The sequence below is a fragment of the Myodes glareolus genome, chromosome 22 (assembly GCF_982192425.1).
Source record: "Myodes glareolus chromosome 22, mMyoGla1.1, whole genome shotgun sequence".
NCBI classification, from domain to species: domain Eukaryota; kingdom Metazoa; phylum Chordata; class Mammalia; order Rodentia; family Cricetidae; genus Myodes; species Myodes glareolus.
Genome location: NC_142047.1, coordinates 46,379,088 through 46,401,744, shown reverse-complemented (window position 1 = coordinate 46,401,744; position 22,657 = coordinate 46,379,088). Strand labels below are relative to the sequence as shown.

At 49.7% G+C, this 22,657-nt stretch overlaps 1 protein-coding gene across 1 annotated transcript in view; it reads left to right on the top strand.

The window, feature by feature from the left end:
- Nucleotides 1–22,657, top strand: part of LOC125402531 (polycystin-1-like protein 2) — an 86,400-nt gene that overhangs the window by 5,125 nt on the left and 58,618 nt on the right. Inside the window, exons 4-14 of the mRNA XM_087900450.1 lie at nt 1,195–1,305; nt 4,949–5,096; nt 8,430–8,659; nt 11,682–12,086; nt 12,604–12,681; nt 13,459–13,508; nt 15,885–16,002; nt 16,964–17,171; nt 19,778–19,898; nt 21,079–21,220; nt 22,418–22,594. Of these exons, the coding sequence (XP_087756576.1) occupies nt 1,195–1,305; nt 4,949–5,096; nt 8,430–8,659; nt 11,682–12,086; nt 12,604–12,681; nt 13,459–13,508; nt 15,885–16,002; nt 16,964–17,171; nt 19,778–19,898; nt 21,079–21,220; nt 22,418–22,594 (1,788 nt within the window). The remainder of the gene's footprint in view (nt 1–1,194; nt 1,306–4,948; nt 5,097–8,429; nt 8,660–11,681; nt 12,087–12,603; nt 12,682–13,458; nt 13,509–15,884; nt 16,003–16,963; nt 17,172–19,777; nt 19,899–21,078; nt 21,221–22,417; nt 22,595–22,657) is intronic.

The following is a 22,657-nucleotide window of genomic DNA, read 5'->3' as shown; positions in this document are numbered from 1 at the left end:
AGAGCCTGTGTTGTTCTGAGCCACTGTTTGAGTAGCCAGAGATGAACATGTGTCCTCCACGTGTGCTTGGACTAGGGAGTCTGGGAAACGAGATTGCTGTAATGCGTGGCAGAGTCAGGTGAGGAGGCGTGTGGGCGAGGACAAGGGCCCATTGACTCCCCAGGGGAGCTGAGGGGTGAGAGGCTACCAGGAAAAGAACAGGTGCTCGCCTGGGGACCTGGGAAGGGAGTGTGCAAAACTACAGGAAGAAAGAATTCAGTGGTACAAGGAAATCCAGAATGTCGGGTGTGTTTCTGGCACACAGGGAGGCAAGAGATCCAGCCAAGGAGTCCAGAATCCAACCCCCACCCCAGGAATGTATGGAGGCTACTGGGACCTGGAACTTGGTTTTAAAGCCACCCCAAGCTGCTGTGAGAGCTTGTGTGCTAGAAGACAAATGGGGAGGCTACTGTCTGAGACCTAGGCAGGGCATGCAGGCAGCACAATGGTAGATTTGAGAACTGGAGAGATTCTAGACACAGAAGCTGGCCTGGTGGCATTGCTCACTGGTTCAGGATGCTGTGATGTTTCTGCCTTGGACCACTCTGGGTCCTGAGGTACATAAGGAAGGGCCCCACGTGGGGAAAGAGGGTGAGCAGTGTCACGGGCATGTCAACACTGAGACCTCAGACTTGGGGATCAAATAACTGACATTTATTCTCTAACAAGTATGTAGGTCAGAACCCAAGATCAAGTTATAAGCAGGGTCCCGAAACCTGTGAGAGAAGCCTTCCCAGCATCCTCTAGCTGTATTCTGGTGTTCCTTGGTGTCCTTGGTTTACGGGAGCATCACTCTCTGTCTCTACAAGCTGTAGAACAGAGAATCGTGGCCCCTAGGTTGCTTGGAACCCCATGATTCATATAGTGAAGACAGGAGGAATCCCCGCCCAGCATGGTGTCTGAAGACTGGGGGCAATTAATGTGTCTTGCTGGCTAAACAACCACACACACATTTAAATACGTCATACCTTAGAGAATACACAGGAGACTTTCCGGTCCTCTTAGTTCTTAGCCCAGGGCTTGCAACGGCCATGTAGTGGCCATTTGGTGAGTAACTGAGCGGGTGAAGTAACTCAACTGTGATGCTCTGCTGAGTTTATGTCCTCTTGTCTCCCACACCGTTCCTTATCTCTGTGCACTGCGGATGCCTCCCAGGTCAGTGTCAGGGGCTGCAGGCGTGCCAGGTAGCAGCAGATGGGACCTACTTTGGAGACCTATGCCCCACCCAGGGCAGCTACCTGTGGGTGCAGTACCAGTGTCTGGAAGGTGAGTCTCCAACTGGGTGGGCATGGGAATTTTCTTCTGATGTCTGCTTTATGCCAATCTGGAACTCCCCTCCCCACGGGTCAGATCTGCTGTGTGCAGACAACTTTCCCCACAACAGTTTTCCCCGTGACCAGATGTTTCTGCCTCTTGGCCTGCTCCCTTGGGGTCATTTGCATGCATGCATGCACACAACACACACACACACACACTTCTTTTTAAAACAATTTCTTGAAACATGATTTGTGTGTATATGAATGCTTTACCTGCATGTATGTATGGGTGCCACATGCATGTAGTGCTTGCACAGGTCAGAAGAGGATGATGGATCACCTCGAATTGTAGTTACAGATGTTGTGAGCCACCATGTAGGTGCTGGGAATTGAACCCAGATCCTCTGCAAGAGCAACAAGTGCTCCTACCCACTGAGCCATCTCTTCAGCCTTAAAATTAAAATATTAAAAGTAATGAAATAACCCACATTAGCATAATTTGTAAAAAATTTATAATAAAGAAGGAAAAATCCTACCCTTCAACTTAAAAGCCCTATTCCTCCTAAGGAAACACTATTAATTAATGTGAGAATGTTTTTCTCTACTTTTTAAAAATGCTTGTAGACATGACTGTGAGTGATTGTATATGCATTTTTAACTAAAATGTAATCATATAAGACATTACTTTACAACTTGACTTTTTTCATTTTATTTCCTGGAACTCACTCTGTGGACCAGGCTGACCTCAAACTCACAGAGACAGGCCTGCTTCTGCTGTCCCAGTGCTGGGATCAAAGGTGTGCACCACCACGGCCTGGCTTTGTTTTCATTTTATAATATGTCCCAGACTTGTTTCTAAGTCACTTCCTTATGCTTTGAATGGCTGCATTGTATTCCAGCATTTGCCTGTGTTGGAGTTCCCTTACGTGTGGATATGTAGCCTGCCCCCAGTTTTTCTCGGTTTCTTTTCACACTGCAAAGTCCACCCTTGCCTTGTGCACACCTCTTTAAAAAAAAAAACCACTTTGTGCTGGGCGGTGGTGGCACACACCTTTAATCCCAGCGCTTGGGAGGCAGAGGCAGGAGGATCTCTGTGAGTTCGAGGCCAACGTAGTCTTACAAGAGCTAGTTCCAGGACAGGCTCAATAGCTACAGCAAAACCCTGTCTCGAAAAACCAAAACAAACAAACAAAGAACAACAACAACAAATAACCCACTTTGTTAATCTCGTTCTGGTCACACTCACCCCCATTCTCTTTTATCCCTTCCCATTCTTTCCCACCCTCTTTAGCCTTCTCCAAAATCCTCCTCCACGTTCATACCTTTACATTTTGAGGGAAGGAGCGGCTTGATTTTGTGACCCACTGAGTTTAACCAGGGCCTTCGGTGTGAACGGGGCTGTGGTGCTGTCCACTGAAGCACAGGCAACTCAACAGCGGCTATACCACTTGGGCATCCCCTCCCTCAGCCGTCTTCCCCTGTCCATGGCTCCCTAGTAAAGGGTGGGGCCCCTTGAGCCTCCCCCACCCTATGTTTGGATGCTGCCCAGACCCAGTGTCGTGCGGGCCACTGCTGCCGTGCTTGTCTGTCTTGACGTGAATTTAAGATTATCTTCAGAGAAGAAAATAATCTTGCTAGTAGTTGGAATGCTAAGTGCATTTTAAGAGGGCCGGTAGACAGCACTAAATCACCCTCCCAAAGAGCTGCCTTAATTCACTTCCCTACACAGAAGGATGAGTACACCAGTTTCCCTTAAGGGTGAGACACTGCATTGTGCCATCCTGTGACAAATGACTCAGAAAAGCAACTTCTGCCTAGTGCGTGAGCCACAGGGACCTGCGGAGGGGGAAAAGATGAGTCAGAGGGGGCAGGGTTCCAGCAGCATCCAGCAGAGCAGAGTAGAGGCTGGAGGACAGGTACAGGAGGAGAGGGTTACAGCTGGCCGGCTTTACCCATGGCTTCGGTTGGCTGGTCTGGGTGAAACAAGATTGAGGCGAGTCTCCCTCTCTCAGTGGTAGAGAAGAGCAGGGCAAATGCTTTGGCATCTCCTTCTGTTTGGTGGCTTTGCTAGTGGACAAAGAGTGTCTTTTGCCAGTCACAGTGTGTCACTGAAGTGTGTGGCTTAGGGCAGATGTGTAGGGTGTGGCGTTTCATCCTGTCCCTGTGAAACAGTGTGTGCTGACCAGAACTTTCCTCTGATTCATGAAGACATAGGCAGTGCCCTGCTCCAGTACACAGGGATTCCAGTTCTACACTGAGCAGCCCCTCACAGGCCCCATTGCACCCCCTCCTGGGCCCCACTGCACCCCCTCACGGGCCCCACTGCACCCCTCCCGGGCCCCACTGCACCCCTCACGGGCCCCACTGCACCCCCTCACGGGCCCCACTGCACCCCAGCACGCCCTCCCAGCTGAGAGTGAGAGCCTGGTGGCTGTCCACCTCCCTCCCTAGTCTTCGCACTCACAGTGTAGTGCCCAGGCACAGGAAGATGGCAGTGCACAGGTTAGCTGAGGGCTGTGTGGAGCCCCAGCTAATTCTGCTGCTCTCACCACACCCACCCCACCCCACCCCAGCTTTTGAAGTTCAAGTCTTGTAACGTTTCATATGAAGTGGCTTACAGCGACTCATCGGCCACCTTAGCCAAGTGGGTTTTCTCGCAGGAGCGTTTGCTTTGGTGGCTTTAGCCATCGTAAAGTAGATCTGGATCCTGGGTGTCCTGGTTAAATAAATTAGGGTGCACTGTGCAGCTATTGAAAATGAAAGCACAGCTCTAGGACTGTCACACACACCCATCTGTGACACATTAGGCTAAAAAGTGCCCCGTGCTAGAGAGGAAACAGCTTGTACCATCTGTGCAAATAAAGGAGCGTGTGTGTGTGTGCGTGTGTGTGTGTGTGTGTGTGTGTGTGTGTGTGTGTGTGTGCCTGAAGCTCTCTCTACAAAGTGGCCCAGGGTTGTGGTAATGGCTGCCGCTAGGCAGCAGAACACAGGTCTTGAGGGCTGTGTGTGCTTCCAAGGACTGTCACCCTGTTGGTGGAGTGCTTGCTTCTTATGTGAGAGGCCCCGCTTTCGATCCCCAATGCCACATATATAATCCAAGGTGTAGTGGTGCATGTTTGTAACCTCAGCATCCAGGAGGATCTGAAGTTCAAGGGCATCCACAATTACATATTGCGTTTGAGGGCTTGAATATGTAGACCCTGTCTCAAAAATAAAATTAAAAAAAATTAAATGTAAAAAACCCAAGAGATGCAAACTGTAGAGGCTCATGCATCCTGATGACCTGAGATTGATTCCTGAAGGCCACATGGTGAAGAGAGAGAACTGATTCTTGAACATGCATGTTTGTGTATGGACACATGCACATGCGCATACACACACACTAAACAAATGGGTAAATTAATTTTTCAAAAGTACAAATAATCAGAAGGCAGAGGCAAGAGCATCTCTGTGAGTTTGAGGCCAGCCTGGTCTACATAGTGAGTTCCAGGTCAGCCAGCGTTATGTGAAGAGACCCTATCTCAAAATTAAATTAAATTAAATTAAATGCCTTATATAAAAATAAAAGCCACACGGGTAGAGGAAGTGAGTCTTGAGCAGAAACCCACATCTGTGATTCTTAGATTCACAAAGCATCTTGCTTGGGTCTGCAGGCTTGCGGCTGGTGGCGCCCAGTGAGAGCTTCATCTTCGACAATGTCACCATCTCCCTGATGTGGCTCCTTTCTCCCTACACTGGAAACCTGTCCTGTGTACTCAGCATGGGAGATGGCCACACGTTCGACCCCTACTACCCTCCCAGGTAAGAGTGACCTCTGATCCTCAGTGAAGGTTGTATTGATCAGCTTTGGCTGCATGACAAGCCACCTCCAAACCTAATGACTGGATCCATTCTTTTCATTTCTCAAGGTTCTGGGAAGGGTGGAGCAGACTTCCTGGCTGGGCTGACCCTGCGGGTGGCGACTAACCAAAAAAGGCCTCACTCTCTCACCTGTCCCAGGGTCAACTGGATGTCAGCCAAGGGCCTGTGCTGTTCAACATCACAAGGCTGGCCTGGGCTTGATCCCAGTGCTTCGGGGGCTTTCCAGAACTGAGAATTGAGTGTTGTGAGTGATGCCGAGCTTTTTTGTCAGAGCAGAGTGATAGATAGCTCAGTAGTAGGGTGCTGCTGGGCACAGTGTGTTCAGGCTCCATCACCACATTGGGAGCCATCTCCAACTGCCTCTGACCACCTGAGTTTTGTCACATGGCCTTGGATTGCATCATAGTTCAGCCACCCCCACCCCCAGTCTGTGTGCCTTGGGCTATGTCATTTGTCTCCAAGCCTGAGTTGCTTTGTCCATGAACACAAGCCAATAGGGTTGGTGATCGCTCAGGGGTGAAGAACCTGAGTTTGGTTCTCCAGAACCCATGTAAAAAGCAAAAGACAAAACTCAGCCAGGCATAGTGGTCTACCCTGTCATTCCAGGGTCACGGAAGCAGACACAGAAAGATTGGACTAGCCTACTTGATTTCTAGGTTAATGAGAAACCCCTGTCTTTTAAAAAAAAAATAGTTGAAAATGACCTGAAAAATGACATCGGAGGCTTTCCTCTTACCTCTACATGCACCCACATACACATTAACATGTATGCGCATGTGTGTGCATGTGCATACATGTATGTGCATGTAAGTGCATGTGTGTACATGCACGTGCCATACCAGCACATTAGCAATGCTTTCTCCCTGACACCTGTCAGGGTCACAGCTCTAAGCAAAAGTGACTCACATTTTGTCTCTTTTAAGAGAAACCGATGACAATGTATCCCTCTGCCATCACCCCTACGGAGCGATCCAATTTCATCTGCTTTCATGATTCGTTGGACTTTGAAATTATCCAACTCCTCCGGTCATTTTCATTCATACGAGGACGGTCCCTTCTCATGCTTTCTTGGTTTTGCCAGCGGTATTAGCACCCAACTCCCAGTATGGATGATGACATCATTTTTTTAATTACATAGAAGCCAAACTGTGCAGATACCACTGTGCTTGCCTCCTCCTCTTCTCCTTCCCACTCCCCTCTTCCCTCCTTCATTTTTATTTCTTATTTGTACAAATATTTATTTATTATAGGGGGCATGCTTGTGCCGCATGCGCGTGTGGAGGTCGGAGGACAGGTTTGGGGAGTCGGGTAGCACCATCCACCACGTGGGTTCTAAGGATGGAACTCTAGTCACCAGGCTTGGCAGCGGGTGCCCTCAGTCACCAAGCCATCTTGTTGTACCTCTTTCTCTTTTTTTCCTTTCTAGATAGAATCTCATTCTGCATTCACTGTGCACCCCAGGCTGTCCTTGAACTGCTAATCCTCTTGCTCATACCAAGGGCTTGAATTGTAGGTATGAGCCACTATAAGCGTTCCCATTTATTTATTTTTCCCAATGCTGAGTCGTGAACCCAGGGTCTTATACATGCTAAGTTAGTGCTCTACCATTGAATTGAAGCCTCCTAGACAGGCTTAGCTGCCTATTCGTCTAAGAGGTAGAAACTTTAAAACTGAATCCCATTCCTACCACGGGCTGAGGATAGAATTCAGCCGCGTGGAGAGCCAGCCTAATAAACCAGAGGCTTCACACCTTTGGAAGCACCCATTTGATGTGCTTGTTCGTATGCACGGCAGGCTGTTTTCTTTCTCTGTCCTGGAAAGACTCCTCATATCTGAGACTGTATTATGGGTCTTATGGGACAATTTATATAAGGCCAACTTTGTCCAAGCCCGGAATTGGGTAACCGTGTGCCCCCTACTGGTGCAACTGGGGATTGACTGTTTTTCTGTCCCCACTGGGAGTTGCCTCTACATCTGGGGTGTCTTGGGGTAACAATTGTGCTGAGAAAATGCTAATACACAAGGTATCAAGAGCCTTGGGGAGGATCAGATGCACACAGAGCACTGAGAGGCACTGGGGAAGGTGATGCCGGGGAGTGCTCCAAAGCTGCCGTCTTCTGGGTTTGGGTGCAGAAGCAGAGGGCCTAAAGCAATGTTTCCCAACCTTCCTAGTACTGCGACCCTTTAATCCAGTTCCTCATGCTGTGCTGACCCCAACCACACAATTATTTTCATTGCTACTGCACAACTGTAATTTTGCTACTGTTGGGAATCGTAGTGTAAGTATCTGTGTTTTCCAAAGGTCTTAGGAGACCCCTATGACAGGTTTGTTCAACCCCAAAGGGGTCTCGATCCACAGGGTGAGAAACTCTGCTCTAGGTGAAAGGGACTGGGCTGGCTGGGCCTGAGGGAGCAGATCATACCCTGCAAAGCGCTCATTCTCCCTGGTGCTCAGGGGTCTGAGGGAAGACGAGAGATCCTGGAGAGCCCCACAGTGTGCTGGTCAGGACCAGCTGGTAAAACTTTTCCATCCAGGAGACTGTGCCTAGGAGATGGTGGGTAAAAAGGACTTGTAGGGACTGGAGAGACAGTAGAGCCTGTAAAGATCTTACAGTGCAAGCGTGAAGACCTGAGTTTGATCCCTAGCACCCACATAAAATGTCAGGCAAGATGCATGCTCTTGAAATCCCAGGACCGGGAAGTCAAGACAAGAGGATCCCTGGAGCTCACTGGACTCATGAAGAACACCACCCAAGGTTGACCTCTGGCCTCCATACACTTGCACACATGACACACACACGGGTGCACGTGCGCGCACGCACACACACACACACACACAAATAAAAAATAAAATAAGTAATTGTTTTCAAAGGACTGGCAGCTGACATTTTCCAAGACTTACCAATGATGTTTCTATTTCTGAGGTGCTGCTGAGGTGTCACACTAGGGCCTCCCCTGACACAGAGAGCAGGGTGTGGCATGTGACATCTTTTCCTTTCAACCGAGACTGGCCTCAAAATCACTATGTTTCAGAGGATGGTCTTGAACTTCTAACCTTCTGCCTCCCCGTGTAGGGTGCTGGATCACAAATGTGCATCATCACACCCAACTAATAACGGAGTGCGGGAGATCCAAGCCAGAACTTCACACACGCTAGACGAGCCTTCTCCCCATAGAGCGACACTCCCGGCCCCCCAACTTGTTTTTGCAAAGCGTGGGAGTTGTGAATGCATGCGTGACTGTTGAAGCGTGTGCTCTCCTTGCCCCTCACAGTGTGGTCAGTCATGTGACACACCAGTTCACCGCCCCTGGGGAGTTCACTGTGTTCGCTGAGTGTACAACCAGTGACTGGCACGTGACCGCTCAGAAACAAGTGATGCTGCGAGACAGGATGGAGATACCTCACATCACCGGGTGCACCAACCTCTCCAGATCTGGAGCCAGCCTTCTCTGTCAGGCCGTCTTTGGGGACCCTCTGTGGATTCAGGTGGATCTGGATGGAGGTGAGTCTGCAGGATGGAGCAGGGTGAGGCAAATGGGAGGATCAGTCTCCTCTGAATCTATCTAGCAAACTTAGGGCTTCAGTGTCTTAGCTACCATCTGTTCATTTATTTAATACCCATGGTGTCTTCAATGCTCTGAGCGCTTGATCTATAATGCCCCATGCTATTGACCAATAATCGACTCCATGTTAACTTGCCGTAAGTCAGAGGTTAATGAGCCATTGAGAACCCCCACCTTCTCAAGGCTCTTTCTGCATGTCCACAATCCCATCTGAGAAATGGGCCCTCCATACCACTTCCCACTGGGGGAGTTTCAATAGGAAGAGATGAGCCTAGGAGGGCCGCCAGCTAGACCCAAACCCATCTCACACAGCCAGCGGCAGCAATGAGCGTGGTACCATCCTGTGGCCGTGAGGCCTGGCGACACTCAGCTGTACACATTGATAGAAACCTGTCGACAGTTCTGGCTAGGGTCTACTCAGATGGGACACAGTGTCTTCTAATTACTCCGGAGGCCGTTTTGATTGGTTACAACATCTACTTTGATCAGCCGAGGTTTCCACCCTGATTGGGCACAGCATCCATTCTAATTATGACAGAAATCACTCTCGTTTGCCACAGTTTCCACTATTTCTCAGCACACCTGCCCTAGCTGGCTGGTGCTTGGAGGGTTTCCATTGCTATTTTAAGTAGCCCTCTCTTCTGTCTTATCCACAACAGCTTTTCCCCACAAGCACAGTCAAGCTATAGAGATCTGAACTCAGCCCTGTTGACATAAATTACACAGCACCAATCTAGGACGATGGTGATGATGATGATGGTGATGATGATGATGATGATGGTGATGATGGTGATGATGATGGTGATGATGGTGATGATGGTGATGATGATGATGATGGTGATGATGATGATGATGATGGTGATGATGGTGATGATGATGATGATGGTAGTGGTGATGATGATGATGGTAATGGTGATGATGATGATGATGGTAGTGGTGATGATGATGATGGTGATGATGATGATGGTGATGATGGTGATGATGGTGATGATGATGATGATGATAGTGATGATGACGGTGATGATGATGATGGTGGTGATGAGGTAATGATGATGATGATGATGATGGTGGTGATGATGATGATGAGGATGATGGTGGTGATGATGATGATAATGATGATGATGGTGGTGGTGGTGGTGGTAATGGCAATGATGATGATGGTAATGGTGTTGATGATGGTGGTGATGATAGTGATGATGGTGATGGTGATGATGGTGATGATCATCAGATGAGGAAGGATCTGACTCAGTATGACCTCCTTCACTCGAACAGAGACTTAATGGGACTATGACGAGCTCTGACACAGCACTCAGGAGATTCATTTCTGCCCTTGCGTGCCTATTGCCTCACAAAGGCTGATATGTGCATCTGGGGTAAATTAAAATAGTCTTTCATTGATTGATTTGGTCATCCTACAAATATAATTATGCCAACTCTTTGCCTGGTGTGGGGGAAGCAGGAATACAAGTGAAAGTTAAAGAGCCTGCTCCTCCAGGGCTTTATAGGATCACCACCATCACCAAATGATCATCACCACCACTGCCATCACCGTTATCATCACCACGGCTTTAGTTAGGGTTTCTATAGAATTTAATTGGGGGCTGACTTACAGTTTTAGCGGTTCAGTCCACGGTCATCACGGCAGGGAGCACTCAGGCAGACATGGTGCTGGAGTAATAGCTGAGAGTCCTACATCTTGCAGGCAACAGAAAACTGACTGAGACACTGGTCGCTATCCTGAACCTAGGAAACCCCAAAGCCCACTCCTGTATGGATGTACTTCCTCCAACAAGGCCAAACTCACTCCAACAAAGCCACACTTCCTAATAGTGCCACCCCCTATGAACTTATGGGGACCAATTACATTTAAACTACCACAACCACTATCACCAAATGATCACCACCACCATTACCACCACCAATACCCCCTCTTCCTTCTGTTCCTCCTCTTCTTTCCCCACTGTTTTTCATCTTCATCCAAATAAGGACGGCATTTGGCTTGACTTCTGCTGAAAAGGGTACCATGTGGTTGCATGCATCATCACATTTTCAGCCAACTGCAGCGTTTGGCGTCTAACTAGGACAACCATCTGCAGACTGCCGGGGAGGATCCACTTGGTGGAGAGCAGGTTGAGTTGCATAGTGATGGGTCCCAGGAGGTCACTGGTAGATGTTGAAGGAAACACATCTACCTGCTTTGGCTGGCAATGAGACTTGAGGTTCATTCTCAGGAACAAAATCCCCATGTCTTCCCAGAGATGGCTCTTTGTCAGCTTCCCACCCCGAGGGTATCCCTATCATCTAACTTCTACATTCAAGGGTATAAATAAATAAATAACAATGGGTCTGGGGCTGCCACTCAGTTGGTAGAGAACTTGCCATCCAAGAAACCCTGGGTTTGATGCCCAGCACCATATAAACTGGGCATGGTGGTGCTTGCTTGCCTGTGATCCTAACATTTGAGAGGTTCAGACGGGAAAGTCAAGAATTCAAGGCCAGCCTGGACTAAATGAGATCCTGTCTCAAAAACAAACAAACAAACAAACAAGGTAAAAATGAGCAGAGCTGGGTGATGGTGCTGCACACCTTGAATTCCGGCATTTGGGAGACTAAGGTATGTGGAACTCTGAGTTCCAGGCCAGGTTGGTCTACAGAGGGAGTTCCCAGGACAGCCAGGGCTATTCAGAAAAACCCTGTCTTGAAAAAAACAAAAACAAAACAAAAAAAAAAAAATAGGGAAGACCCAAAAAGTAAAAAAAAAAATTAAAAATTACTTATTAAGTCAATGTTGAGAAATAATTACAGTTATTTAGAGAGTGTGGTCCATCCTTAGATATTTCTTTGGATCCATATCTTTATGTCTACCCCAGAATCTGGACATCAGAGACCAGTCTGAACTCTCTTAGAATGCTAGCTGCATAGTTGGTAACAGGCTTTCTGAATTTCCCTTACCCCACCTAGGAGCCGGGGTGACTTATGCTGTGCTTTCGGGTAATATAACCCTGGCTGAGTTCACCGCCCAGAGGGGCTTGAGACCTTACAATCTGACTCTGGACAGAGACACTCAGGAGCTGCTGGGCCCTGGGAGGCACCATCTGAACATCCAAGCTGTGGCCAACAGCACCACCTCCGCCCCCTCTGGAAGCATCACTGTCCACTTGGTGGAGCTCCTGTCGGGGCTGCAGGCCTCCTGGGCTTCTGACCACGTGGAGCTTGGGTGCGACCTGGTGGTCACTATCTCAGTGGCTCGTGGTACCCTGGAGGAGGTGACCATTGAGGTGGCAGGACTCAATGCAAACTTCTCGCAGAAGGAAGAGAGTGGTGGGCAGTCATCCGGCACCTACCATGTGGCGATTCCTGTTGAAGGTACTGGGGTTGATAGCTACCCCTTCCAGCCCCCCCCCTTTTTTATATTTCTGATTTGGTTCCATCAATTTTTCAGTCCTGGGTACAATGACGGCTTACTTGGTGACCCTACCCAAGACTCTCCTCAGTAAAGAAATACATATTGTCTGCTACCCTTAGAGTTCCTAGCCATCTGCATGAGCTCTCAGCCTGGACATTTCTCATATTTTTTTTAATTCTTAGAGAATTTCATATATGGATATAATATATATTTATCACACTCGTCCATCATTTCCCTTTTAGTCCCCTCCCAGTGCCAGTCCTTGTCACAGGGTGACATTCTCTACCTACGTGTATATTAAGTATCCCCAAAGCCTTGTCCTAGGCCTGGTGTATTGTAGGATTCTTCAATGCATAAGAGGTCATGAGATTCCAGGGTTGCCCTTGGGCAACCAAACAGGAACACCTAGAGAGAGCTGTCTCCCTTGTGTCACAGAATTGTGACAATGTCAGTGACTTTTCCCCCTTTGCATTGCAGGCACCTTTCTGGTCACCGTGCGTGTGCGGAACGCTATCTCAGACTTGAGCTCGGACATGGGGAACATCACCGTCACAGGCAAGGCCTTTGTATTCTCAGGGGTCCGGGGCACTGAACTTGCCTGGAGCCAGACAGGGCTCTGAACGCAGGGTCCGTTTCACAGTCTCAGAACCCTCCGGGTGCTCTAGAGACAAAGTCACAGAAAGTACCAGAAAAGCTCTGTGCTGAACGGGACTCCTCAGACGGCACGGTGCAGTGCTCAGACGTAATGTTCACACGATCTCAGGCATTCTAACAGAGAGACATCCTAAGAACGTGAAGCAGGCTGAATGAAGCCTTCGTCACTTCTCCTGTGATGGCCTGAGATCATGGCTCAGTAGTAGAGTTCTTGCCTAGCACACAGAAGGCCTGAATGCCGCCCCCAGTGCTGCAAAACAGACACGATGAGGGCTGCGGAGGGGGCTCAGCGGGCAAGCTGTATGTGCAGGTGTGAGCACCTGCGGTCAGAACCCCAGCACTCAGGCCAAAGTCGGGTGAGGCAGCGGCAAACCTGCCACCACCCACTGGCTGAGCCTTGTTACCTGTGGTCCATCACCTGCATGGGGGTCTCCATGTTCCTAGAACCATTTACAAAGACACCTTAGGGCACATTCAGGATGATCTTCCTTTGTTTTTCGGAGTTTTGTTTTGTTCTGTTCTGTTTTTGAAAGGAGTCTTACTGTGTTGTCTAGACTTGCCCCCTCCTTGACCCCAAACTGGGACCTTATATGCCACAACCCTTGCATGACTCTGCCTTGACAACTTCTAACAATGTTTTCTACTAAAGCTTAATGCTTGTTCTCGTTATGTTCACAGCCCCTTCCAGTCTCCAAGAATCACCTGGAATGAATGCTGAAGCAAAGAATGTGAGTATCTTTAAAACATTTAAGTTCACAAGAAAAGACATCCAAGCACTTTGCTTTAAGTTTGGGGTTTGGAAAGTTTCTCTCCTACTTGGTCCCACAACCGTTCAGTTCCAAAGAAATACACAGAGGCTTATAGTAATTATAAACTGTATGGCCAATTAACTCAAGCTTATTATTAACTAGCTCTTACATCTTAAATTAGCCTATAATTCTTGTCTATGTTTAACCACATGCCTTGGTACCTTTTCTCGGTGAGGCATCCTCATCTTACTCCCCCTGTGTCTGGCTAGTGACTGCATCTCTGCCTTTCCTCTTCCTAGAATTCTAGTCTGTCTGCCCTGCCTATACTTCCTGCCTGGCTACTGGCCAATCAGTGTTTTTTATTAAACCAATATGAGTGACAAATCTTTACAGTGTACCACGGCATTAACCCACAGCAAGGATACTAACAGGACTCCCAGAAGTCTCCAAGCTGTCCTGCAGTTGGAAAGAGGCCTAGAAACAGGTTCTCTAACAGGGTTAGGCTGTAAAAAATAAGACACTGGGTCATGTAGGTAGACCTCAAGAAATAGGTAGCACATTTCTGAAATTAAAAAAAAAAAGAGGTGAAATTGGAAATCATGGGGGGAAATTAGAAAGTATTTCTAACTAAAATCCTAATGGCAGTACGGTTGATCCACATTTGTGGCTGCAGCCGAGGCGGCACTCAGAGGGAAATTCTTAGCCGTTAGCACTTATTTTGGGAAGCAGGCTTGTGTTCTTTCGTGTTTACGCCAGAGTCTTCAGCTTCTTTCCCTTGACACTGTGCACGTATTTACTGAGTAAGAAAGATCTACAGCAGCTGCAGGGCTCATGAATTGACCTTGGGGCTAAGTGCGTGACCAGGGAAAGGCAGGTGTGTGCGCTCTCTGCCTTCAGGAAGCTCAGAGGCTGACACAGGAGAAGAAGAAAGGGGCTGAGGATTTGTAAGTGGCTACCCAGAGCCCATCAGGTGTGCTGATGGCAATGGCCAGAGTGTGGTCTCCCGGATGTGCCCGGAGGTGACTTGAGGACTGAGAGGATGGATCGGTAGGTAAAGCTCTTGCTCCAAGGTGTAAGCGGGACACCCACTTACAAGATGGAAAGTGGAGGCCTGGGAACTCGCGGGAGATTGACAAAGGCCAGTTAGCCAGGCCTGTGCAGTGGAAACAAAAGTGTGGCTCTCAAACAAAGTGAAAGGTCGGGACTGACCCCTGAGGTGTCCTCTGACCTCCACACACTCATGGCGCACACAGCCCATCAGAGGTTGCGTTCCTTGTGTTATTCCAGATCAAGGTGTGAACAAGAGGACCCATAGCTGAGTTGTTTAACAGGGCCCAGCAGCAATTACTCCCAGAGTTCACTGCGGGCCCGTTGATTCTCTCCCGGAACTGACACAGTGTCCACTGTGGCCCAGCCAGCACCCTCTCCTCTTCCTTTGGATGCTTCTGGGAGGCCATCCCAAAGGAAGCTTCCCTGACTCTGTACAGGGAAAATGCGGCAACCCTGGGAGTCAGATGCTAGCAAGTCCTCAGAGGGACGGAGACTAAGAACGTGGCTCAAGGACACAGGCTCGTGACTTCCTCTGAGACTCGGCTGGCCCTAAGGCCTGTATTCTTTGCAGTTTTTCCTTTCTTTGTGCGTGCACGTGTGTGAGCATGCGGTGATCAGAGGCCACCAGGCGTTGCTCTACCAGGAGCCGTCCCCCTTTGGGCTTGGTTTGGTTTTTGAGGCAGGGTCTCTTGCTATCCTGGAGGTCGTCACGTATTCTAGTCTGGCTTGCCAGTTAGCCTCAGGGACTCCTCTGTCTCATTTCCCCGAGGCTGGCACTACAAGCACATCACTGCCCTCAGTGGGCTTGGGGGTTGAATTCAGGTCATCACCCTCGCAAAGACCTTACAAAACTCTTCCAAATCCCTCAAGGAATTCTTAACTGATGCCTCCATCTTTCAGTTTCCTGCTTCCTCTAACTGAATCCCCTCTAACCAAGCACAGGCTGCTTTCTGAGTTCTAAGTGTCCTTTCATGTCCCTGTCTTTCCTATCCACCTTAAGGGCAACAGTTGGGTCTCTGTTACTGCGTCTCCAGTCATTAGCACAGGACCTGGCTCAGAATGACCCCTGTCCAAGCCTACACTGGAGACAAAGCTATGTACCCAGTGAATCTTAGGAAGACACTCCACGCCTCCTGAGGGAAACCCCAGGACAAAAGGCCATCCAGAACTTTCTCTGCTCTGTGCCTCCCCCTGTGACCTCTGTCAACATATACCGCTCTGGGGTGGAGGGTATGTTGGCGGCAGCACTCTACAGTGAAACTGAACTATAGAGTGTTGTCTCACCCGTGGTTACTTCCTCTCCAGGGAGACAAAGGGGACATGAAGTTGTTCACGGAGCCCGAACTGTACGTGGATCATTTCACAGATGTCACGCTGAGCTGGCCAGATGACGATCCAGACTTGGGCTTCCGCTGGTCCTGTGGTAGGTGGTGTACACTCTCCAGCCAGTCCCCCATCATTGGTGTGCGAGCATAGGCTTGCCAGTGCTCATCTTCACCTGTCAATCATGTCTTCATCTGACACGACCCATGCCCGACACCGCCAACCTGTGTGTGCCAGAGTGTGAACCACAGAAATGGGTGTGGAGGAGTAACAGCAAGCCAAGGAGGGGTGGTGGCCCCGAAAACAGGTGACAGGGCCATGAGGAGATTTAAAAACAGTAACACAATGTAAAAGCCAGCCTGCTTTGTTAATTGACAGCATGCACTGGCAAATCCTGATAAATCCCGTGACCAGAAAGTACTGCTGTAAGAGAGTCATTCTCTCCTAACACACAACACCATAAACACACACATACACACACACACACACACACACACACACATGCATGCACACACACACATAAACATTCTACACACAGTCTTTATCTTCTGTGGCTACTTTCATAACTCAGATTTCTAAAAATGGAGTAACTGAGGCTTATGAGACAGCTCAGCAGGTAAAAGTGCTTGCTGCCAAGCCTAACAACCCGAGTTCAGTACCTGGAACCCACACAGTGGAAGGGAAAAACGGGCTCCTTCAAGTGGTCCTCTGCCCTCCACATGCATCCATAATATGTGTGCTCATGAACATGTGTGGGCATGCACACGAACACACACCAATGCGTGCATGTTTGTATACATGCGTGTATGCATGCATGCACACACCCCCAAAACCAAAATAAAATGGGATAGCTGGCAGTTGGGCACCGTGGCTCAGCCCTGTAACCCTAGCACCCAGGAGGCAGAGGCAGGAAGATCGTGTTTGAGGCTAGATCAGGCTGTGCAGCCAGACCGGGTCTCGACAAAACCAAACCACCACCCACAAAAGCCAAATTAAACCACAAAGTCCATGGTGTGTCAGGCTCAGGGATGCTGTGCCTAAGTGTCTGCTGTCTCTCTCAGGACATTGCTGGGCTCAGTGGAATGACTGTGTGGAGAGGCAACTGCTCCACACGGACCACAGGGGGCTGGTGCTCCCTACCTCATGTCTGCCACTGCTCAACTCTGTTACCACCCTGCACTTGGCTATCCTAAGGGGCCAGGAACTGGAGAGAGAGACAGAACAGTGCCTCTATGTGTTTTCTCCCCTGGACCTCCAGCCTCAAATCAGGTGAGGCATGTGGGCGTGTTCTTCATCGGGGGTGGGGCTTGCAGGGCGGGTCTCACCTGGGCTCCCATAGGGACAGCAGCCTGGGGGTCAGCAATAAACAGCATGGACAGCAGAGTTTGATGACAAGGTCTTCATCCAGGGGACAGAGAGGGCCTCCCATAGGAGACGTGAGGGAGGAGTGTGGGGAGGAGGAGAAAGAGAGAGGCAGGGTCTAGCAGATCATGCCAGATTTAGGTCTTTGACCAGGGAGTCTCTAGGGAGAGCTATCTGTTTTAGGGTTTCTATTGCTGTGATGAAACACCATGACCGAAGAACAAGTTGGGAAGAAAAGGGTTTCCTTGGCCCACACTTCCACAATACTGCTTATCACTGAAAGAAGTCAAGACAGGAACTCAAACTGGACAGGATCTCGGAGGCAGGAGACCATGGAGGAATCCTGCTAACTGGCCTGCTTCCCGTGACTTGCTCAACCTGCTTTCTTATAGAATCTAGGAGCACTAGCCCAAAGACGGCCCCACCCACAGAGGGCTGGACTCTCCCTCATGGATCACTAATTAAGAAAATGCCCTGCAACCCCAGATCTTATGGAGACATTTTCTCAGTTAACGTCCCTTCCACTCAGAGAACTCTGGTTTGTGTGTCAGGCTGACATAGACCAGCCAGCACACTGCCCAACATCTCTCTGAGAAGGAGGGACATGGCCACAACTTGCTTTAAAACATTCTGCTGGGCCGGGAGGTGGTGGTTCACACCTTTAATCTTAGCACTTAGGAGGCAGAGGCAGGCGGATCGCTGTGAGTTGAGGCTTGCCTGGTCTATAAGAGCTAGTTCCAGGATAGGCTCCAAAACTACAGAGAAACCCTGTCTCGAAAAACCAAAAATAAATAAATAAACAAATAAAATTAAAATATTCTGCTGTAGGATAGGAGGGGCTTCAGGGAGATGGTTTAACATTTTGTAGGAGTCAAGGCAGGAGCTTGAGGCAGCTGGAACTGTCAGCCAGGTCCCTGCTGGAAGCAGATGGCTCACTGCAGTTAGAAACTGTTTACAGAAGGATAAGCATCCTCCTTCAGGTGTGAATGAACAGGACTGAAGGAATGGCCCAGGTGACCACGCAAGACTGCGATAGGGTGGGGCAAGTCATCACTCCTAGGACTGCAGAGGTCAGAGGGGCGGTGACTAGAATCCGCTGTGAATGACAGCAGGTGGAGAGGGACCGAAGCTATGACCTTGATCAGACAGGACACCAGTTCTGCCGCTTTAGCCCTTTGGTAAGCCGTGAAAAATAGCCCCCTGCTCTCCTCAGACCTCCCGGGACCACACCAAAGCTTCCCCCTGGCAGGACCCAAGCAGAAGCCTGAGGGTGGGAGTTGAGGTATTGGCTCTGCAGAGAGAGCTGGAGAACGGTCTGGAAGGGGCTGTAGAAATCCACCTGCATGCTTGTACTTGACAGACATTGACAAGAGGAGAAGGAAGTTTGGAGAAGGACCTGGAGATGCATGAGACAGGCAGCGGATGTCAAAGTGACCTCTTGGGCTCCAGGGAGGGGCAGGACACCATCTGGAAGGCTCAGGGAGCTGTCGAGATGACAGCTTATTTGCTAAAGGGCTGCACAGGCACGAGGACCCAAGTTCAGATCCCTAGCACTCAAGTGAAAAGCCAGGCATAGCACCGTGGCTCTGTTAAGTCCAGGACAGGGGAAGCAGAGACAGGGGTGTCCCTAGGCTTGCTGGCCAGCAGGTCCAGCCAAATGAGTGACCTTCAGGTCCAGTAAGAGACCTTGTCTCAATAAGGTGAAGAGAGACGGGAGCAATATCAATCTCTGACCTCCATGTGCACAGAAGTACATACACACACATACATATACACACATACACACATATACATATATACACACATATACATATATACATACACACATGTATACACACACATACATACATATACACACATACACACATACATACACATGAGGGGGAGGGAGCGAGAGAGGGAGGGAGGGAAAGAATGAAGGAAGGAGGGAGGGAGGGGGAGAGGGAGAAGGGAAGGGAGAAGGAGAGAAACACAGTAGAAGGCCCTGGGATTTGGACCCAGACACACGGAGTGGTATCAGCTGGGGCCAATTATGCATGTCCTCCGAGCCTGACATGCTCACAGTGCTGTTGGGGTTCCGACATGTCACTCTCAGGGCGGCTCTCAGTATTCACCATATGTGTGCCACCTGGCACTTTTATCAACACCCAAGAGAATCTCAGAAGTTATCTGCCTTTTCCCACTTCCTTTGCAGCTAAGGAAACCAAGACTTACAGGTCCAGTGACTCACACAAGGTGAGCCTTCCTAAGTGACAGGGTCGGGACTGGAAGCCAGAGTTCTGTCCTAGCCTCCCCTCCACATCGCTGCAAGTGGAGCGGCTTGGGAATCTGGCCGTGCCCTGACTCTCTTCACCTGCCCGCAGACCAAGGCTCTGTCCTGGTTAGGTTAGGACATTGGCGGCTCTTACTTCATCTTTCACGTCCTAAGCTCTCCACAGACTCGAGAACTGGGCCAAGACTAAGCAAATGGTCGTGAACGGGAGCTTTCTTTCTTTCTTCTCTGTCCCTTCCAGCTGTGAGAAGAACTGCCGGCCAGTGAGTGCTGACCAAGACGTTTTGCTCAAGGTCACTGTGGGAGATGACAGCCCAGTGGCCACATTCAGCTGGTACTTAGATGATACCTCGTCAGAGAAGGTGAGCTGCCACAACCACTCAGTAAAACTGAGTCCTCCGAGAGGACCAGACTTACGTTGCATGCCAGGTCCTGAGTTCGTGGCCAGGGTGTGCCAACCCCACTAGGAGCCAGCGCAGGGAGGTCAGGAAGATTAGGGGACATGCTTCAAAGGGGCCTGAGGGAATTCTAACAGGTGAATGGATCCAAAGGAGCCAAGTCTGTGGGGAGGCAGACTCTGTTGCCCTCAGCCAAAGTCAACTGCCAGGATGCAGGCATCCCCCAGCTGCTACGCAGGACCCTGATGGCTTCCAGCTGATGAACAGGAAAACCTAACAACCTGGTACCCATGCCCCAAAGACCTGCAGCACACCTCACATGGCCGAGGTCCCTCAGGGCCACGCTGAGAAGGATGCGTCTTAAAACTGCTTGCTCTCACTCCCTTCTCTGTCCTGTTTGCTTGACGATTCCCTGGGGAGTTCACCCTCCATATGTGACCTGCCATTCACATCCCTCCTCAGACTCCTCCCTTCCTGCGCACACCCCTCGTATTCATTCTGTGAAAGTAGGAACTCTAATGAATACACTGTGGACACTATGGCCACAGCAACTCCTATAAGAAAAACATTTAGCTAGGGTTGGCTTATAGTTTCAGAGATTGAGTCGATCATCATCAGGGCGGGAAGCATGGCGGCACGCAGGCAGACACAGTGCTGGAAAAGAAGCCCAGCATTCTACATCTGGATTATCAGGCAGCAGGAAGGGAGAGTCACAGGGCCTGGCTCAGGCACCTGAAACCCTCAAAGCCCACCCCCAGTGGCATGCTTCCTCCAACGAGTCTAGACTTCCCAATAAGGCCACTCCTCAAGAGTCTAATGGGAGCCATTTTTATTAAAGCCACAGCACCTCTCCTTGGGCTCCTCCCTGTAGTAGGTGACTGGCACACACATCCCTCTTCTGACTCCTCCTTCCATAAGTGACCTATACACACTCCTCCTTGGGCTCCTTTTCTGGGAAGCTGATCGCAGACAAGAGACAAAGCTGGAGACTGACTGTTTATACTGACCCCCAGAGTAGGAGCAGAGCCTGCCATTCATTCCTCAGAGAGAAGTCTGTCAGGTCTGGGCATGGAAACCATGGGACTGAGGATGTCCAGGTTCCTACCCCACAGACTATAAGGCCCTCAATGCTGTTCTATTGCAGGCTGAGCCCCTCCCTGATGCCTGCAGACTCAGAGGATTTTGGCCACGCTTGCTAACCCTTCTTCACCACAACTCTTCCACGCTGCTACTGAACAGCAGCCTCCTGCAGACCTGGGGACCTGTTGTTCGGATCCGAGTCACAGGTGAGAAGCAGCCATCCTACCTCCTGTCCCAGAAACAAGACAAACTTGAAAAGTCTAAAATAAGGTGCTTCAGGCTAGCATGGACGAGGATGTGGGCTTTCTACTTAGGAGACTTCGGGCAAAGGATGTGACTTCTTATTGTCTCGGTTTCCTCACATGTAAAGTTGGGGTGATAGAAATACCTGCCCTGGAATTGTTAGCACACAAGATGGCTGGCAGAATGCCAGTGAGGCAAGCTGGCCACCCTGTGTCAACCTGTTTCCTACCAGAAGAAGCCAGAGTTACTCATTGACAATGAGCCCAGTGCTCAAATAGAGAGTCACAAAACAAAGATGGCTACACTTTTTCTTTTTTAAATTCTTTTGATGGCTATGCTTCCCCTCAGTTTCCTGCTAGGACTGCAGGCAAGTACCACCTGTGCTACCTGTGGATTCTGTGTTTTCTAACGCAGCCCACAGAGCACCCACAGCCAGACAAACAGAGGCACTGGTTCAGTGGACACTCCTGCTCCACCTCAGGCCACCTCAACAGAGTTAGGCCAGGGTGTTAGTGGTAACCAATTAAGATTCTCCTTTGCAGCTGGGTGGTGGCGCACGCCTTTAATCCCAGCACTCGGGAGGCAGAGGCAGGTGGATCTTTGTGAGTTAGAGGCCAGCCTGGTCTACAAGAGCTAGTTCCAGGACAGGCTCCAAAGTTACAGAGAAACCCTGTCTTGAAAAACAAAACAAAACAAGATTCTCCTTTCCTCGGCTCTAGGGGCCTCGTGTTCTTTTTGAACCAAGTAAAATGGCTCACAGCTGAGGGTGTGGGAATGGAAAGAGATGGCTTCAGAGTAAGCTGCTCATGAAGTCACTATGAGGAAGTCATTATTGGTTCCATCTCACAGATGACAGAGGTCAAGTCCAAGGCCACTTGGACAGTAAATAGCAGAACCAGAATTCCAACTCCATATCTGCCTGAGTCTCTCCTCTCTCTCTGTGTGTGTTCATTTTCTCAAAGTGAGTCTCATGGACTTGCATTGGGGACAATTGTTAGATAAGAGTATTTTGGGGCCTACCCTAGAATCTCCAGAGAGATCAGAGGGTTCAGGGATGCAGAAGTCCAACAATCTTTGCTTAACATTCTCCAGGTCATCCTGAAGAGGGGCTAAGTTTCTGGACACACAGTCCCCTAAGCACATGAATCTTCCTTTCCCAGCACTGACCAGCCATGCCTATGGGGAGGATACCTACGTGATTAGCATGCTACCTATACCGGAGGTGCCCGCCTGTGCCATCGTCCCAGAGGAGGGTACTGTCCTGACGAGCTTCGCTGTCATCTGCACTGCCGCCACAGCCCCGGACCCCCTGGAGTACTGCTTCTGTCTGCAGTCAGGTACCAGCTACACATGCTGCTCTCCCTCAGCCCCCAGGATCATCCTCTCCAAGAGTGGGGATT